This window comes from Thamnophis sirtalis, unplaced genomic scaffold (assembly GCF_051295495.1).
Source record: "Thamnophis sirtalis isolate CommonGarterSnake01/CBP01778 unplaced genomic scaffold, rThaSir2_p1.2 scaffold_4, whole genome shotgun sequence".
Taxonomy (NCBI): domain Eukaryota; kingdom Metazoa; phylum Chordata; class Lepidosauria; order Squamata; family Natricidae; genus Thamnophis; species Thamnophis sirtalis.
This window is the reverse complement of record NW_028261384.1, coordinates 120,463,936-120,484,849: the sequence shown is the minus strand read 5'-3', so window position 1 is coordinate 120,484,849 and position 20,914 is coordinate 120,463,936. Positions and strand designations below refer to the sequence as shown.

General features: G+C 41.7%; 1 protein-coding gene across 1 annotated transcript; it reads right to left on the bottom strand.

The window, feature by feature from the left end:
* Window positions 1-329: 329 nt before the first annotated feature.
* LOC148046335 (uncharacterized) lies at window positions 330-11,568 on the bottom strand. Its single transcript, XM_087713972.1, is given in 5 exon segments — window positions 330-757; window positions 760-1,911; window positions 3,434-3,535; window positions 4,905-5,031; window positions 10,622-11,568. Coding segments are annotated over 5 exon segments (2,436 nt in total). The 5' UTR covers window positions 11,501-11,568; the 3' UTR covers window positions 330-581.
* Between the last annotated feature and the right edge of the window lie 9,346 nt (window positions 11,569-20,914).

Genomic DNA, 20,914 nt, shown 5'->3' with positions numbered 1-20,914 from the left:
CTTCAGGTAGCTCTTCTTCGACTCCACAAACCTCTCAGCTCATTTCTTTTTCTCATTTGCTCCAAACTCAGGAGGAGCTAATGAGTATTGCTGACTGCAAACACAATACATTTTCCTTACATCTTGCAAGAAGCTTTTTCCTGCCGTTTCTGTGATAATGACTAAGGGAGCAAAGATGCCTTGAATTGTCCACCTGTTATCTGTTTCTATATGCAGTGCTAATCCCTGGAGATGATGGCAGCACAAAAAGCTATGGAAGTAGTTAGGAATAAGAAAACAAATATTTAAAAAGAATTGTTTTAAAGGAAAATATACTTGGGAAAGAGTACTTTGCAAGAATATTTGTTTTTATTTTACAGACTATATAGCACACCTGGACTATTTTTTTTTCCAGAGGTTCCTCTGAATGCGATTAATGAAATCTAGCAATTTACAGCGGATTATTTGCAAGGGAGGCTTCCAGATTTAGCAATTCTGTCATCCCTTCCTACGCTTTCTGTTACTACTTCTCCGCCAGCCATTTCTTTTGCTTATTGTAAGTCTTGGTTTCTCTTTTGCCTTTCCAATTTGCCCAGCCATCTCTATGTAGTGGCGCAATTCTTCTGACCATTAGCCTGGGAAGAAGAAGCCCATGTTTTTGAAATCCAGGCAAGATTCTCACCCCGTGCAGGTGGCTTCTGACCCTTCATTCGGAAAGAGGCTTTTCCACCAGGTTGCATGAAGACCCCTTTGGAAGTGTTGGGAGATGGGTCTTCAGGGGCCCTGCTGGGTCACCGATATCTGGATGCATGCGGCCGTGCTTCACGAGGTGAGATATCTGGCTGAACCTGTGTCCACAGACCACACAAGCATAGGGCTTCTCGCCAGTGTGGGTCCGTTCATGCTGCACCAGGGTGGACCTGTCACTGAAACGTTTGGAGCAGACTGAGCAAGGATAAGGGCGTTCTCCAGTGTGTATTCGCTGATGGATGGTGAGATTGGAGCTATGGCAGAAGGACTTGCCACAGACAAAGCATTTGTATGGCTTATTACCTGTATGGATCTTGCGATGAGTCCGAAGGTTGCAACTTTGGGAAAAAGCTTTCCCGCAGTCAGGACACTGATAGGGCCGTTCCCCACTATGCGTCCGCAAATGGATATGTAAGTTGCTTGGATGTCTGAAACACTTTTCACACAATGTGCAGGCATATGGCTTCTCCCGGGTATGGACAAACCGGTGTTGGCGCAGGTCAAATCTCTGCTTGAAGGACCGCCCGCAATCTGGGCATGTGAGATCGGAGACCACAGTGGCACTGAAAGGAGGATTCCACGTGGTGACTGGGAGAGTGGCTTCACGGACTTTTATTTCCAGAGATGCCACCTGATGCTCTTTGTCCTGGACAATCTTCTTACCCAACAGGATTTCCTTGTTTGGTTTGGGTGGCTCAGTCAGAACCTCAGATTTCTTTTTCTTTTTGGGGTGCTGCCCTACTGATGCAGTTGGCTTCTTCAGCTGCGATGAACTAGCACCCTGAGGAGCCAGAGTCTTCTTTTGTTTACCAGATTTGGCAGTCAAAATTTGGCTTCCCGATTCCTTTTTTCCAGATCTTTCCTGCAGCAATGAGGGTTGAGGCCTACCTTTTGTGGAAGCCTGCTCCTCTGTTCTAGATGACTGGTTCTTCTTTCTTTTGGAAGATTTATGCTTTGAGGAAATCAATGGCTTTTTAAGGGGGAGGGTACTAGCTGGGGGCACTGATGCAGCAACCTCTTTGATACAGTTAGAAGAAGGCTCTTTGACAAGTGTTTCCCCTAGACCTACATATTCCTGAGGTACTTCCATTGCGATGGCTTGTACCTTAACTGTTTTTGTGGCTCTCTTTAAAACAGAACGTTTTTCCACCCCTTGGATAGCAGTTGGTGAATGTTGGTTTCCTGCAAAGGAAAGAAGGAAGAGCAGTTGCTTTTAAGGAAACTGAAGAGGTTATCTCCCTTTTTCCCCCCCGCCCCATTATTTAACTGGGAAATAGGCTTAAGGAAACGGAGTAAGGAAAGCTCTCTCTTGATTTCCAAACTGCATGTTGCTGTCAGTGGTGGGTTAAGACCTGGAGGTAGGTACCGTTCCGTTACGGTGCTCCGGAGGGCCCGCCCGCCCACGCTCCTTACCGGTATTTGAAGTTTTCGGGGCTTCCGCGCAAGCGCACGGAGTGCATGGCGCCTGCGTGATGCTCCACCGAGTAGCTGGAGCGTTGCAGAGGCGTCGTGGAGCATCGCGGGTGGTAAGTACACATGCGCACGCTGCGCATGTTCATGTGGTAGGCGGCTGGCCCCGTTGCACCATACGGGGTGCACCGGGATCCAGAACCCACCACTGGTTGATGTGATAGGCATTGCTCTGATTCATAGAAAAATAACAAGGGTATACTTTTCCTCTTCTTTCTTTGAGAGGTATTCTCTGAAAGCTGATGGTACAGGGTTGGCTGGATGGAGGAGGGGAGGAAAACATGGCTTTTTAAAAAGGTTAAAGGTGTGTTAAGTTCTGGGGAAATCTACCATGTCTATTCGTCTCTTTGGGGATGAAAAAGTAGAAAATATATTGGTGCAAATTTTGTTGTCAAATTTTGGGAGTATAATCTGGATGTGTTCTGGGGTTGCAAATTGGGTCTGGGGCTCCACCAGTGGGTTGTTTACCCATAAGTACATGGATAGCTCCCTCAATAATAATGGGTCAAAACCACTCAAACAGCACCCTTGATTGTGCTATTGAAGTCTCACCCCTTTTACATCTTTTATGAAATATATTCAAAAGGGGTGAAGTTTTGATCATAGAGTTGTGCCCGCCATCTTAACATCTTTGACTCTCTCCTGCAGACATCCCTGGACAATTTGCACACACATAGCCCCCACTCCAAGTAATTCAAATCATAATTCCTGCTGCTAAGGGATGCAGTCGATCAGTGACTAAGATGCTGAGCTTATTGATCAGAAAGGTCAGCAGTTCAGCGGTTCGAATCCCTACTGCCGCATAATGGAGTGAGCTCCCATTACTTGTCCCAGCTTCTGCCTACCTAGCACTTTGAAAGAATGTAAAAATGCTAGTAGAAAAATAGGAACCACCTTTGGTGGGAAGGTAACAGCGTTCCAAATGCCTCCAGTGTTTAGTCATGCCGGCCACATGACCATGGCGACAATGCTGGCTCTTCAGCTTTGAAACGGAGATGAGCACCGCCCCCTAGATTCGGGAATGACTAGCACATATGTGTGAGGGGAACCTTTACCTTTACCTAATTTCTCCTGCTAATACCAGAACAAACAGGGCTTATTAATATGGATGTCTATATGAAAATGTGTGTGTGTGTGTGTGTGTGTGTGTGTGTTGTAAAAATTAGGCTATAAAGAACTAGGCAACAGGTTAGGTGGATCATAACTAAACTCCCTGTTCAGTCTTCTTCCTTACCTGTGAATCGATCTTTTGGAGAGTTGATAGTATTATTCTGAAAATACAGTTCTCCTCCTTGCTGTATCCGGGTGATTATCTCTGGTTTCTCCAGAGGAATTCCTACCCAAGAGAAAAAAATCGTAAGAGAAAGAAGCATAACCAAAAGTTTATGGCTTCCCAATTTCTCAGTGAAAAATTCTGAAAGTCAGGTCAAACACAAAGAGCTACCACATTAAACATTAAAAACAGGCAGGAGAAGGGAGAATTGATCTAGAACAGAACAAGAGATAAACAAGGATGCACCAGTGTCAGTGCTATTCTCTTTCCCTTGAATGTCCCTGATTAACCTGTGCAGGGCCAGCTCAGCATAGTAGCGAAGGTGGTGGAATGGTGGCAGGCAGGCAGTGTTCAAGCTCAGCCTCAACCCCAGAAGTTCATTAGATGACTTTGGGTCTGTCTCTCACTCTTAGGCCAATCTAACTTCCAGGGTTGCTATGGGAAGAATTTGCTATGTATAGGTAATCCTCGAATTGCAATGATTTGTTTAGTGACTTTAAAATGACAAGGGTACTGAAAAAAAAGTAATTTATAACCAGTCCTCTCAATTACGACTGTCGCAGCATCCCCAAGATCACATGAGCAAAATTTGGATGTTTGGCATGTATTTAACGAAAGTTACAGAATCCTGGGATCACTTGAACCTGATCATTTGTGACTTTCCCAGACACTTCCAGCAAGCAAAGTCAATGATGTCACGATTCATTTAACTGCAGTGATTTGTTTAACAACTGTGGGGAAAAAGGTTGCAAAATTGGGCATGACTCACTTAACAACTTGCTTAGCAATGGAAATTCTGGTCTCAATTGAGGTCATAAAATGAGGGCTACTTATATATCACCTTGAACCAGTGAGGGTTGCTAACCGGTTTACTAGCAGTTGGCTCGTGCTCGCTTCTGTGCATGCGCAGAAGCGCCCGGGCGGGTGGGCAGAGCCTCCCACTGCTGTCATTACTGGTTCAGCCGAACTGAGCTGAACCGGGAGCAACCCATCACTGCTTTGAATTCCTGAATGAAAGGCAGTGTCTGAACCAAATAAATAAATACTTTTACAGAATATTAGAAAGTTCAGACAATAACACTATTGTCTGGACACAGCTATCATTTCCCCAAGAACTCCAGGGTCCTGCTAACCTAACGTTCTAAGACAGATGTTCTCCAAATGTTGTGGACTAGAAATCCCCCCTCCGGTCATTTGGGTCATGATGAGAAGCATTAGAACAGTGTTTCTCAACCTTGGCCACTTGAAGATGTCTGGACTTCAACTCCCAGAATTCCCCAACTAATTCTGGGAGTTGAAGTCCAGACATCTTCAAGTGGCCAAGGTTGAGAAACACTGCATTAGAAGCTAGATTCATCATGGAACGAGAAAAGCATTGTCCCTGAGTTGCCATGAAAACAAAGAGGGCTGAAGAAAACTGGCCAGTCCTCACCCAGAGTGGACACATTCTGAAAGTTCTCAAGCGTGACATCATCATACAGTGCTCGTTGCTCCTCAGTTAGCAAAGCCCACTCTTCACTGGAGAACTTCACGTCAATGTCTTTGAGTGGCACTGGTGGCTTTTGAGTGGTAGAGAAAGGGAATGAAAGAGACATTAAAAAATCAGATGTGGAAAAAAAGAGAACCCCAAATAGATTAATCCCCAAATACACTAATTGGAAAGCTTTCAAGAACCTTTTAATCCCTTCAGTCAACTCTCTCAGCATAACTATTGTTAGAGGAAACAGGGATTCCATTATGAGCTGGGATTTTGCAAGAATGCTGCTGCTTGGAAAGGAGGTAATTTTATTCGAGAGCATACAGGTACCGAAGTTGATAATGTTTATAGGAAATCTGGTCCTTTGTGAGCGGTGTGTGAATATGCTCTTTGTAATGTTTAATTTGGTGGATGTGCAGCTCTGGAAGTTAAATGTTTGATTCGATTTTTATTTACAGATCTTTTCTTTGATATGTGCTAAGTTTGGGCACCACCTCTATTGATGAAGGAAGTGGCTTTGTGATGTTTGCAATTTTTTATTACCTTTGTGTGCTACGTGATTTTATAGTGTCAGTTGTTTGTGAGTTGTGCTAATGATTAAAAGGAAGGATAGAGGCAGTGCAGGAATGAATTAAATTTCTGAATTAAATTTCTTCCAACACTATGGAGTTCAAATGATGACCCTATTTTACTTGGACTCTGACTCCAGTATTGTGATGGAATGTGCAACTGAAGAAGTGTGTGTGGGGATATCAGCAGTGGCAACGCAGCTTCCCAGGGAGACGGCAACTCATTCCAGAGAGGGGCCCAAGACAAGAAAGTGCTGAACTGGATGGGGAAAGAATCAGGATAATTACACCCTAGAACAGGGATGTCCTACCTTGGCAACTTTAAGACCCAGTGAACCTCAATTCCTAGAATTTCCCATGCTGGGAAGTATACAAGTCCCAATAGTTGTCAAAATTGGACACCTCTATTCTAGAATCTCCCAGGCTTTATTTATTTATTTGTTTAGATAAATTTATTTGCTGCTTATTTCACCATGGGGCTACTCTAGGCAGCTTACAACAACAAAAACAGCAAATTGAAAAGAAGTGAAAACATAACTGTAGTAAATATACCTTTCACCCTGGCCTGGCTGATAAGGAGTCGAGCCCTGTAGCTCAATGGTTAACACATCTGCCTAAGAGGCAATCACAGGTTCGATTCCCAGCAAGGGTATGGCTAGCTGATGAGAGCTAAATAGCTTGAAATAGATCTATACTAGTCTCCCTTTATTTATTTATCAGCACAAATATAACAAATGTAACAAAAAGGCAACAGTAAAAAATATTGGGTTTCTGTCTGGATGGTCTCTTGTGACGAGCCGAAGAACAGAGAATGGAAGTGTGATCTTCCTCCCATATTTGGGCATACCAGGGGTTGTGACTTTAAATATATATATATATGTGTGTGTGTGTGTGTGTGTGTGTGTGTGTGTGTGTGTGTGTGTGTGTGTGTATTTGTGCTGATAAATAAATAAAGGAAGACTTAAGGTATAAAGAATAAAGGTAGTCTTCCTTTATTTATTTATCAGCACAAATAAAAAAACACAAATATAACAAAGGCAACAGTAAAAATATTGGGTTTCTGTCTGGATGGACTCTTGTGACGAGCCTAATGACAGAGAGTGGAAGTGTGACCTTCCTCCCACACCTGGGCATACCAGGGGTTGTGACTTTAAGTATATATATATATATATATACACACATACATACATACATACACACACACACACACACACACACACATATATATATAATAAAATCTATGAAAACATATATATATATGTGTGTGTGTGTGTGTGTGTGTGTGTTTTTTTTTTCATAGATTTTCACGGGTATAGATATGCATAGGTATATTCTTGGCATATTCGGGTCTTTTCCCGTGTAAGATTGACAAGATATTGTCTTGTGAGATACAAAATACAGAGTTTTGTGAATTTTCTTAAAGCAATGACCACAGGTGATGAGCCAATTTAGAGGTCTTAGAGACAAGAACCTTAACATTGCCTGCGCCATCAGATTGTGGTGACTGTTGTGGCTTTGCAAAGAGAAAGAGAAAGTACACATTTTTTATATGTGGAAAAAGTGCAAATGCAGATTTAAGTTAGAATGCTGACAATTGGTTAACAAATAATAAGAATAAAATGCATAGCATTAGTGGCTCAAAACCATCATATAGTTCACTGACAGCACTCAACACCGTGCCGAAACTGGAGTGTATGCACACACACACGTGTGTGTATGTGTGCTGAAGTGCCAGAACCCAGAAGAGAGCAGCTGGCTGGAGAAGCCAGAAGCATTGCACTAAGACCGGCTGGAAAAAAGCAGACTCTGCTGAGCCTTGCAGAAATCCAGCTGGAGAAACCACTGTCCGGAGGTCTTCGGACTGAAACCTGACCTGGAGGGACAGGGAAGAAGAAGGGATGTCTCAGTTGATCTAGAGGAACTGGCAGTTCTTTGGGAGATTGGAGAAAAACCCTTCAAACTGGCAGTGGTGGTGGTGGCCATAACTGAATGACCATTATAAAGCTGTGGCTCTGGACTAAGTTATACTGCTGGAGACAGGGCCGGATTTAGATGAAAAGAGGCCCTAGGCTATTCCACTTATGAGGCCCTTTCACCTCCCATTTTTAAGTTTGTAAATTACATGAGAGACAATAAAATACATCATTACTGTGATATATATCAATATATATCAATATGTATCAATATATATAGCTGGCCTCCCGACGGAGGGCGGCTCTGCTCTGCGGCAAAGGCAGCGAGGCCGGCTGCCTCCCCTGCTGCGCACAGCTACCCAGCTCGGCCCCCTCGCCCTCACCTGCCTGACCGCTGGTGGGCTCCGCGTCAACGGGGCGGCTACTGGGAGCGGCTGCGCCTCTCGCCCGACCGCCGGTGCTGGGAACGTGGGCGGGCTCCCCAACTGCCGCGGCACTGGAACGATCTTAACTAATACATTTTTATGTTTGTTTATTAGTCATATGCGTAGAATTTCTCCTTATTTTCGGTTCAGTGTTTTAGTGTTCACTGTTTTTAGAATAGTGTAATTTTAATTTTGCTAACAATTTGAATGTCGGCCCCTCTTCATCTTGAGGCCCTAGGCTGAAGCCTAGTTAGCTTATAGGAAAATCCGGCCCTGGCTGGAGACGTATTGGAACAAAATATTGAAACCGGGTGAGTGATTGGTGCTGGAAAGGTGTTGGAACAAAGTGTTGAAACCAGATGAGTGATTGACCAACTTTTTTTGTGGGGCTGAGAAAAAAATTGATCTGAATCTTAAAAAGGGTCCAGAGCAGCGGCTAAGTGGCTTTCAGGGAATGGTATTAAAAAAAGGAGGCAGAGGAGGTTAAAGCACCAAAGCCTCAGGAGATTCTGTCTTCTGCAGTTTTGGAAGTGAAAAAAAATTAACAACCAAAAGGAAGAGCCCAGGGGGAAGTCCCTTTTCTCCTTTCTTTATTCTGTTTTTTTGTGGATTATTGTATTGCAGTTTGGAGAGAGCCATTTACCAGAAAATACTTCTCAGGCTAGTGGGAGTGCAGCTGTGACCTTGGCTACAGGAACTGTTATCTGTTTTTGTAAAGTTTGGCAGCAACTGTTTATGGCTGTGGAAGAGAAAAAAATCTGGAATGCAGGCTGGACTGGATTAATGCTAAAACTGAGCCACTGAATTTAGAAGACCCTAAATGTGTAATTAAATGTAACATAACCCCAAAATTTAAAAATATGTAAAAATAGTTAAACTTGCAAAATGGAGATGTGGATGTATGAGGAATTATTTGGGATGCTGAAAAATGCGTGTGAAACATTAATTGGTTAAAAAAAGATAGAAAATCAAAGGGAAAATACAGGGCAAGAAATAGGAGAAGGGGGAGTAAGAGGGGGCACAAATAAGGAGCAAGATATAGTGGAAGAAAGAAAATTGGAAAAAAATGCAGACACATTATTTTACTGGGATTTATAGTTACAAAGCAGAAAAAAGGGGAGATCACCCCAAAAAGAAACCACAAGATAGTAAGAAGGGGAGGAGAACAAGGAAAACTCTGGGGAAAAATACCAGAATAATAAAAATGAATACACTGAAAAAAAGATACTACAACCATAAAAACAAGAAAAAGAAAAAAGAATAAGTTAGGAGAAAGGGGGAGAAGAAGAGAAATGATTAAAAGTGGAATTCGTGAGAGCCCAAGAGAAAATGGATAAAAGAGGAAGAAAGGGGAAAAGAGTTGTATTAGTAGATTAAAGGGAACAGTAGTATGATTGGTATTGTTGTGCAACTAATTAAGAAATAAAGGAAGCATAATACATTATTAATTGTAGAGAAAAATTGAAAGAAATGCTCTCTATGTCAAAACGTAACTAGAGGATATATATTGTTTAAAATAGATCAGTAGAGAAATAGAAGTGATGAAATAGATCAATAGAGAAATATGAAGTGATAATTTGGTGCAATTTTTGAAGGGGCAATTGAAGATATTGTTTATATTCTAAGATAAAAAATGAGTATAAAAATGGAAAATAATGGAAGAAAATAATTTGGCTGAAAGTGAAAACCAAGTTATAATGTAAAATGGATTATGTAAATGAGATGATGTAAAAGGGAAGATCCGGTCAATGCTTTGTTTCCATAATATGTGTAAAGCTGTATTAAAAAATAAATAAATAAAAACCTTAATAAAAAAAAGGGAGAGCTGCTGGCTGATACTCAATGCATGTCAAAAAACTCGGAAGAGCAGCTGGGAATGGTGTGTATGCCCACAGGGAGGGCTCTGCGTGCCACCTTTAGCAAGCGTTCCATAGGTTCGCCATCACCGATATAGTTCCTATTTCTTTTTGCAAAGCCACAACAGTCGACTCAACCTGACCTTCATCCCCCTCACCTATGTAATGAATCAGGTGAACCAGGGAAACCTGACATAAGTGAGATTTACCATATCCAGGCTGTAAAATCTAGGCTACTAGATGGCAAAAAGGCTTTTGCAGACATCACTACTGGCATCTAATGGCTCTCTGGATTTTTTTTTACGGCCCACAAAAGGTATGCCTGAAAATGAGCAAAACACCCCTGCTACTATATTCAAGACAATCAACAAATGTGGTTTGGTGGAAATTAAATCGGTTCTAACAGCCATGTAATCTTAAATTTTCCAGCCCAGCTTTGCACCCATCATTCAGGTATTTAGCATAGTGATACATGTAGTGGTCCTTAACCTATGATCGGTTGTTTAGCAACCATTTGAAATTATGATGAAACACCACCACCCTTGAAAAGCTATTTACAAACCGGTTTCAACATGTTGATGTCTCACTTCTCCCCAGTCGTGTGACTGCATTTTGGACTCTTGGCAACTAGGACATTTTTCAGCTGTTGGCAGCACTCCCTGTCACATGTCATCAAGATTTACAAGAGTTTTTCTGGAAACCAGCATTTTAGATTTACCTGCTATAGTGAACAACAAGTTCACTTAACCACCACGAAAAAGGTCATAAAATCAAATTTAGTCATGCCCCATCACAACAAGACTGTAATTACCAGGCTCAGTTATGATTGTAGCTCAAGGACTACCTGTATAACTAAACTCAGCAACTTCCTACGACAAATTGTTTTTCCACCACTTATAGCCCTCTCACCTCATTCCCCAGCTGGAAACTTTCAACAAGATCCACAACCTGAGCACAAGTCTCTGGACAGCATCCTCGGACCCAGTCTTGTATTTCTGGGGGCAGGATGATGAGAAACTGCTCCAGTATTAGTAACTCCAAAATCTGTTCTTTGGTGTGCCTTTCTGGCTTCAACCAGCGCTGTCCAAGGGTCTGCAGGATTTGGCAGGTTTCTCGGGGGCCCGTGGCTTCCTGGTAACGGAACTGCCTGAAACACTGGCGTTGCATTTCAGTTGTGATGCCATATTGGTGCAGGATGCGCTCTTTGACCACGTCATAGTCATTGGCAAGGTTGGGTTCCAAGATGTTGCAGGCTAGAAGAGCTTTGCGGCTTAGATATGGCTTCAGTTTAGCAACCCACTCTGCCCTGGGCCAGCGGTTGTTGTAGGCCACAGACTCAAATCCCTCCAGGTAGTCTTCAATGTCATCCTCTAGGTGGAGTTGAAGCATCCATGTGTTTTGCAGTGGAAGGGACAAGGGTGATACAACCTCAGGAACAGCATCCACACCTGTCACAATCTCTTCAGGTGAACTTGCTGGCTCTGAGCTCTTCAAAGGACTATCCGTTTTATTAGATTGCAGCTTTTCGCGGTTCATGGCATCTGGCCATGACTGGCTGCTCATTGATTGCAATACTTGAGTGACCACAAGCGATGACTCATTCCCAGCATCTTTCCAGCATTGAGATGTTTTGGGAGGACCTTCCTGTGATTGGTTGGTTCTCTGAGGGATCAGTTCTTCAGTATTCCCACGATGCACTAAACTTGGTCGCTCAGTTGCATTAGTAGAATGATCTTTAGAAGTTGGTTGCAATTGGCTCTTCCTATCAAAGCTCAATCCAGTCTCCATTGTAGTAGCTATTGTCTTTCCAAACCAGTGACTTGGATCTAAACAACTTTCCAAGAAGCTGTTGAGATGTGCTTAATAGTCAATGCAATCTTTTAAAGTCAGTAAATAATTTGCTATTACTTAAGTTGGTTGTGAAATACTTGTGACAATAGAAGGACCAAGAGATATAGCAGCCCTCTAGTCTGAAATTGCAGTGCTTCCGAGGAATCTTTCTAAGCAGAGAGAGTGGGGGGGGGGAGTCAAAGGATTATGGTTACATAATTAAGATTTTTCCTAATTTCAGAAAACAGGTTAGCATTAGAATGTCCGGGGGTGGGGGGAGCAAAAACAAATCAGAATCTACTGTCCATAGAGAATTTGGATAGACAGGATATTGTGAATTGGCCAATTTTTATTTATTTAAATTATTTGAGTTTTTATTTTATTGACCACTGATATGTTCTAACTCTTCTAAGGCTCTTCTAGCAGTAGAAGGTTTTTTTTTTTAAAGTCAGGTTAAAAAGATGGTATATACATTTGAGGAGAATTACTTGCGAGTATTTTTTGTGAGATCATACTATATTGGAGAAAGACTATTTAAAATTGAATATCAAGCATGTGCTCCCCCAACTGAGATTTCAGGTGCAAAATTTCAGAGTGAGGAAGCTGTTTCAGGGGAAATCAAACTGGCACCAAGGCGCCCCTTTGTGATGGAAAATGAGTGCTAGAAATTTAGAAGAAATTTGTTTAGCTCACCTTTTGATATTAATTCATTTAATCCATGAAAGCCAGTTTGGTATAATGGTTAAGGCATCAGGCTAGAAAACGGGAAACATGAATTCTAGTTCTGCCTTAGGTACAATACCAGCTGGGTGAGTTTGGCCCAGTCAATTTCTCTCAGCCTTAGGAAGGAGGCAATGGCAAAATACTTCTGAGAATCTTTCCAAGAAAACTATAAAGATTTGTCTAGGAAATCTCTGAGTCTCAGACATGATTAAACAGAAGGGATGGGGGAATCTACTGGTATATGTGAATCAGAATACAGGCTTGTAGTCTTACTCATTCTCTAAATTTTGTGGCACAATCATCACATTTTTTGAAATTCATCCAAATACATAAATTAGGCACAAGGCAATGATGCTACAGAATTACAATAATCAGCAACCTTTCAACTTTCATGGTAAAGGGTTAAAGATGTTGGCATTTGCAACAATGCATACTGGTGCTGAAATAGATTACAAGTTTGGGGAAAAATGAGACACTAAGTGAAACTTATTTTAATCCTGCAAGTATATCTGTTCACTCCAGTTCCGCTCCGATTTCAGTTTAATATTGACTGTTAGATGTCTCCTGATATGGAATGTCCTTTATTGATACAACCTGCAATGGATTCATCAAGGTTTCAAAAGTCTCTTTACGAACAGCATGAAATATCGAATGCTGAATCAGAACCTGCGTCTGTGAATATTTGGGGTTGACAATGATTTATGACGTTTTTGCCAGAAACTCAGTATTTACAATGTCACCAAAAAAAGTCATAAAATCAGGAATTGATATGTGGGGACTCACTTTGCAACCATCACAATTTACGACTGTAATTACGGGGTTCAATTATGGCCATAAGGACTATCTCAATATTGGGGGTGTCTCAGGCTTCCTGTCCCTGTTTCAAAGGAACTTTCCTCAACCTGAAGTCTTGAATAGAACTGAGATCCAGATTCTCCAGACTGCATGGCTGTTGCTGATTCTTGGGAGGAAATGCCCAGATTTATAATCAGGCAGGCAAAAGAAGGGATACAATTGCTACAATCCTGCTAAGAATTAAAACAGTCAAAATTCCAGGTATGCTGTCCTATATTGTTCCTCGTTATTCATGTACTGTATATCCTTTTCCTTATGAGTGTTTTCCTGCAAAAGTTGTGGTTTTTTTTTTTTTTTTGTATTAACTGAGTTTATTGATCTATTGGTGGCAACAAACATTGACCAGTTACCTTGTCACCCAAGTCTAATGTTGCAGGTTCAGAGTGAGTGACTGGCTCAAAGTCACCCAACCGGTTTTTCATGCTTAAAGTGGAACTAGAACTCACCATTTCCCGGTTTTTAGCCTGGTTCCTTAACCACTAAACCAAACCAGCTTTCCTATTCATATGCTGGGTATAAAATGCCTAAAAGGGGTTTGCAGTTCTTTCATTTTCCTTTCTTTTGTGGTAGCTGCTTCAGTTTCATCATGAGGCAGCACTGTCTTTTGTCAAACCTGCCCCTTCCTCCCCCAGAGAACTAAACAAGATGTTCCCATCATCTCCAGTCCAGAACCTCAAGGCCTGGTCAGGTGCCATCTTTCACAGCAACTTCAATCCCTTCTCAGAGGGAGAAGTATGAGTCAGGCTTAGAGGGACCTGTCCACATAAACATGACCTGTTTATGGTCATGTGCTTTTTTTTTTTTTTTTAAATACACGTGTTCTGGATCAATATCCATCTTTTCACGGAGAGATGAGCTCGAAAGTCCAATTCACTGCTTAACTCCTCCCCACTTTTTTCAGCCCACAGACACACACACCCTGCTTTTTGGGGTAAGCGGGCCAACACATCCTACATGTACTTTGTCCCAGAATCTATGTCAAATAATGAAGACGATGACATAATATATTCATGATGCACAATTCAAGCAACATACCTTCTCCCACTTCCTACTCCACTGAAGGAATTCCTTGACTCACCCAGATTTTTTTTTTGCCAGTGCCTCTCTTCCGGCTCCTTCTATGAAATCTTCTTCCTGCACCCCATCGATCCACAAATATTCTCTTTCACTTTCCCTGGCGACTCTTCATGCCTCTCAGGCCACACCTATATGCGGTGCGACATTCCTCTCGTCACCCCACTGAGCTATTTCTTCAACCTGCACTGGATTTCCTCTTGGGCACCAATGGTCCGGGTTTCTTCTGCTGCTGTCTTTTGGTATTTGCTCCTTTGATCTCGCTGTGTCTTTTCTCACAGTCCTATTTGCTCAGGCAGGCCGTTCTTGCTCTGCGACTGCCCAATCATAAACATCTGGAGGCTATTTTTAAACCTCTGAATTAAGCATGAGATAGGCAGGAAAGCCTGTCACTCTGAAGACGCAAGACTGACGCTTTGGGTTTTAACCCCCCACCCCCTTCTGCCTTCTCTCCCAGTTCTGACGCAGCTAGCCTCTCACTCTTCATTTCCTTGTGCAGTAGCAATGCAATCCACAAACCTTAATCCAATCCACACATCCTTTGCTGATAGCCAAAGTGGCATACAGCCTGCATGCTTATAAACTCTTCTGCCCACCCTGACTGTCAACTGAAAACCAATTTTTTAAAAAACAAAAAAATATATTTAACCCTTATTCTAGCAACACTAAGATGCATTGCCATTTTTCAACTCCTCTTTGAGTTGACAGCAGCTTAACGGGAGAATCTGAGGCGACATTTGCAGGCATTTGTGCTGTGTTGTTGCTAAGGTCCTAAGGCTACTACCCCACTGCTTAGTGGCTTGGTTGGAAATATGCATTAAAAAAAATCTTCCTAGGTATGGAGTACTACAATAAGCAATATACATTTTAAAAGATCAGTTATATCTATCCTAGTCATCAATTTGAAGCCTGAATTGTGAAAGCTAATTTCTGTGGTAAATGTACTGTCTGTCTGTAAGCAAAACCACTCCGCCCGTCTCAATACCTTTGAAAAGAATTGATTTGGGGATAGATGCAGAGACTACTGGGCTAAGTTTTCTTCCCATCCTGTGCAAAAGGTCTTTCTTAGCCCTGCGGATTGGAAAGCAAATTCGACGGAGCAAGACAGAAGATGCTTTTTCAATAGGCAATTGGACTTTCTGGTTTTTCTTTGAAGACATTTTGCTTCTGATGCAAGAAGCTTCTTCAGCTCTGACTAGATAGTGGGGCTGAATTCTTCAGTCAGAGCTAAAGAAACGTCTTGGATGAGAAAGGAAACATCTTCAAAGAAAAACCAGGAAATTCAGTTGCCTCTTGAAAAAAACAACTTTGGGCTTTCCCATTGATGTTGCTTGTCAGGAACAAACTAGGAAGGTTGCAGATGATAATCATGTGACCCAGGATGCTGCAACCATCATATGCTGGTTGCCAAGTGGCCAGATTTTAATCAAGAGACCATGGAGATGCTGTGACTATTGTAAGTGCAAAGACCAGTTCTTTGTCACTCTTTTTAGTGTTGTCATCACTGAATTGCCGTAAGTCGATGACTACCTGTATTATCTAAAGTTGTTTTTAAAAGCAATGTTTATACACAGATTTTCCATTTTTTCCATGTAGTAAATGAGCTGCAATCACATCAAACCACTCTTTTTTATATTGCTTCCAGCTTGCAAACCCCTATCTTCATTGTAGAGAGAAATGCAATATCCATGAGCTTTTATGTTTCTGTGACACCATCTTCTCTCTAGAAATTACTTTAATCTCTTCTATACCACAATAGATGAATGAATCATTTTATTTCCAAACAATTTGACCAGGTTGACACTAATCAGGATGGTGGCCACAAACATATGATTGAAATTTTACTCCTTTGATTGATAAAATTGATAAAAACAGAAGTTCAGTTGCAACCATCTTGATTATTTTAACCACACCCTGCAAACTCCCCAGCATTGTTCTAAATTTTGTTTTAATCATAGTTCATAAAGTAAGTGTCAGCCCAGATGGACCAGACCAGAAAATCAATTCCACAGGAAGATTAAAACTACTTTTATTGAGATTAGTTAGATTACAATAACAGAAAGTCTGGTGGTGCTGTGACAGCCCCCCCCCCCCATAGTTCAGCTAATTAGGGAGTTTTCTGCCTGAGTCACTTCTGAATGTCATCTGACTGATCCGCCCTTAAAAACGCTTCCACCCTTTTTTGCTCATGTAATAGTTCCTGCTTATCTCTATCACCTGCTTTGCTTTCTACAGTAAGTTTCTGTTAGTTTGCCTACCAACATCATATTATGAATGAGCTCAATATAAGATGGATTTCAATGAGGTATTTTTTCTATTCATATTTTTGACTTCTAAATAAGTCAGCATAGCTATTTGCCACAGTTACTAACTGAAGCTATAATTACCAGTAGTTGCTTACCAGACAAAGTACTACAAACTGTAACTTCACAAATACATTCCATCTGAACCACATCAATACTTCAATAACTCCACAGTCTTGCCCAAACATTAAGAAACACTAGGATAGAATATAATGCATGCTTTTGTACATCTGCTAATCAGATAGATTAAGCTCTTCGCACCCATCTAATAATATTTTTTGGTCTTATAAAGCCCATTGCAGTGGTTAACTTATACTTCCTTTTTTACTCAGTTATGCAACTGCCAGGGTTCACATAAATGTGTCTGTGCGTTGTGTACCATAGTTTTCCCAGGTCCTTAAATAGCCCATGCAAAAGGTTTTTCCATCATGGCAAAGAAGCCGCCTTTTGAAGTTTCATTTCTACAAGTAATGCTTGGAGCCGTGCGTTCAGATTGGGAATTTCAGAAAGGCGATGTGCACATTATACTCCTGAAAGGCACCTGGCTGTCAAGTGGAATCCACTGTCCAGGGAGGAGAAAAAGTAGTTGCTGAAAATTATGAGGATTGGAATTTCTGGATTAAGACAGGTTCCATGTGTTAATTAGGTTTATCAACACAGGATGTCTGTGGCTACAATATATTGTCTTGTTCAATAGATATGTACAATGTATCTGATATTTCTTGACTTATTACTGTTCATTTAAAGATTGTTCAAAGTTATTGCAGCCTCAGAAAAAGTGATTTAGCAATAGCAATTACTTATATACCACTTCACATTGCTTTACAGCCCTCGCTAAGTAGTTTTCAGAGTCAGTGTATTGCCCCCAACAATTTGGGTCCTCATTTTACCGACCTCGGAAGGATAGAATAGAATAGAATATAATTTTATTATTTGTATGCCGCCCTTCTCCGTGAGGACTCAGGGCGGCGAACAATTCAAGGGGGAAAAAGGGGAACATAAAAAACGAAATACAAATAATAAAAGTAAGCAACAGTCGCACAACCATACATGTCGAGAGGGGAGGGAACTCATCACCCCCAGGCCTGCCGGCAAAGCCAGGTTTTGACGGCTTTTTGGAAGGCCTGGAGAGAGGTGAGGGTCCCTGCGGGGAGTTCATTCCAGAGGGCCGGAGCTGCCACAGAGAAGGCCCTCCCCCGGGTAATAGCCAGATGGCATTGGCTGGTAGATGGCACCCGGAGAAGGCCAACCCTGTGAGATCTAATGGGTCTGTGGGAGGTAATTGGCAGCAGGCGGTCTCTCAAGTACCCAGATCCAATACCATGAAGGGCTTTATAAGTTACGACTAGCACCTTGAAGCATATCCGGAGACTGATCCAGTGCAGCTCGTGGAGAATAGGTGTAACGTGGGTGTACCGAGGTGCACCCACAATCGCTCGCGTGGCTGCGTTCTGGACGAGTTGAAGTCTCCGAATACTCTTCAAGGGCTGCCCCATGTAGAGCGCATTGCAGTAGTCCAGTCTTGAGGTCACGAGGGCGTGAGTGACTGTTGCGAGCGCCTCCCGGTCCAGGTAGGGACGCAACTGGTGCACCAGGGGAACCTGGGCAAATGCCCCCCTGGTCACAGCCGACAAATGGTGTTCTAAAGTCAGCTGTGGATCCAGGAGGACCCCCCAAGTTGCGAGCCCTGTCTGAGGGGCGTAGATTTTCACCCCCCAGCCTGAGTGATGGAATATTGACCAAGTTTTTGGGAGGGAAACACAACAGCCACTCGGTCTTGTCTGGATTGAGTACAAGCTTGTTAACTCCCATCCAGACCCTAACAGCCTCCAGGCACTGGCACATCATGTCAACCGCTTCACTGAGTTGGCACAGGGCGGACAGCTGTGTATCGTCCGCATATTGATGGTGTTTTATCCCGTGCCGTCGAATGATCTCACCCAGGATGGAAGGCTGAATCAACCTTGAGCCTAGTAAGAACTGAACTGCCAAACTGATTGCCAACAACCAGCAGAAGTAGCCTGCAATACTGTATTCTAACTACTGCACCACCACAGCTCTTTTATGGCCCATACTTGAAGTTACAACCATTTCATCGTCCCCAGAATCAAGTGATCAGAATTTGGACACAGCTTAGACACAGTTCACAATTACCACATATACAGCATCTTGCAATGATGTGAACATAATGTGCAATCTTTACAGCCAGCTTCCAACAAGGAAGGTCAAAATATAATGTGATCATTAAGTGAATCTGGGGAAGCCAGATTCACTTAGCAACCACATGATTTACTTAACAATCATATGATTTCCTTAACAACTGCAGTATAATGGTTGTAAAATTGGGTCCAGTCACATGATAACTCACTTAATGACTGCATCACTTAGCAACTGATGTTCTGGTCCCAATTGTGGTGATACGTTGAGGACTACCTGTACTTAGATTTACCGCATTCCTCTCTGATATTGGAGCATGAACCTGAAAATCTGAGTAACAAGATTTATAGCAAGATTTATTACCCTCATATCCAACAAAATAGCTGGTAGCAAAGTTTAGAAAACAAAATTACTTTAGGAATAAGATGAATTCAGGATGTGCAAATGTAATGCTATTTTTAATTGAGGTAGGGAGTTAAAATAGTTTCTAAAACGTGCGTGGCTACTTTGTGGCTGTGTATGTTTAGCTTATAACCGTTACAGTACTTTAGTACAATGTGGTCCTTTACAGTGCAATGTGCTGTGTGAATCAAAGCAACAGAAAGAACTCAATAAACCATGGTTCACCTAGCCATCAATTAGCCTATTGCAATTCATGCTGCAAATCCAATAAGTAAAATTCAGTTATTCTTTTTTTTTTTTGTTCACTGTAGTTTTTGCAAATTTATTTATTTCTGTGTATTGTACATGAAAGTTGGTTTTCATGAAATCTCACTTTTTGGCACACTCTAAAGGGCAACCTAACCCTAACCCAGTGGTTCCCAAACTTGGCAACTTTAAGACTTGTGGACTTCAACTCCCAGAATTCTCCAGCCAGCTCTGAATTCTGGGAGTTGAAGTCCACAAGTCTTAAAGTTGCCAAGTTTGGGAACCACTGCCCTAACCCTTGCTTTGCACATAGAAAAAAAAAGCAAGTTGTAAGAAAAACATGAAACATACTCTTTCTGTGATTTCTACAATACTGTATTGTTTACTAGAATAGTCCTAGACTACAACTGTATTGCTTAATACTGTAGTTCTTACTAAATGATTCTCAGTAGCTATGTTGCTTGGGACAAATGATAAGCTAGCTTTTTTGGTTAATCTAAAGAGCAAACACACTGGGCGGACTGCAGAAATGGTACTGTAAACTCAAAAAATATATGCTACTAACATTTCTGATCTGAAAGTTAAAAGATGAAGCATGAAAAAATTAAACACAGATAATGTATCAGTGGCTAGATCTATGTGCTACTTGAGAATTTATTGCAAGATGATTAATTTCATAAAAAAAGATTGCTAGTACAAATATCAGTCATATCCCAAATAAGTTTCTATCACCTGTCAAAGATAGTGGTAATTAAGGGCCTTCTCCATTCTTCTTTTTCAAAAAATGGGGAAATTATGTAACAGGTTTGTATGAAATAGATTGGTGGAAATTGAAGAATACTGCTGTCAGGGTTTCAAAAAACACCCCCAATGAAATAAAACTCCACATTTTGGGATTCCTCAAAGTTCCACTTTATTAGAGATGTCATGTTGGCACATCTGGGAAATCCCGAACCTGAAAGCTTCCAGGTTTTCCCACTCAGTTGAAACTTTAAGATCCTTCCCCAACACCCACAACTCCATCACATGGTCCAAACTTTCACTATCACGAAGACAGATTCCTCCCATCCACATCCATCCAGGAGCAGAGACAAAAGCGAACTTGACTTTCTAAGAAGAATTTTATTATGGCTACATATCACCCAATTCCATATAATTCCCCCCTCCCATTTTCCCACAGTAGAAAGTGTGGAAGGCCTGAAACGCAAAACAAAAGATTGCTTGCAGGTCTGACAACTGCATCAAGTTTTGGCCACCATATTATTAAAAAAAAAGATGTTGAGACTGGAAAGGCTGCAAAAAAGAGCAACAAAGATGATTACCACCACCCCCAATTGTAGGAATTGGGTATGCTTAGTATAGTGAAAAGAAGGACCAGGGGTGACATGATAGCAGTGTTCCAATAGTCAACATATTCTCCAAAGCAGAACAAAAGGCAATGGATGGAAACTAATCAAGGAGAAATGCAACCTAGAACTAAGGAGAACAATTAACCAGTGGAACAGTGGGCGCTCCATCACTGGAGGTTTTTAAGAGGAGATTGGACAACCATTTGTCTGAAACAGTATAGGGTTTTCTCCTTGAGCAGTATAGGGTTGGACTGAAAGACCTC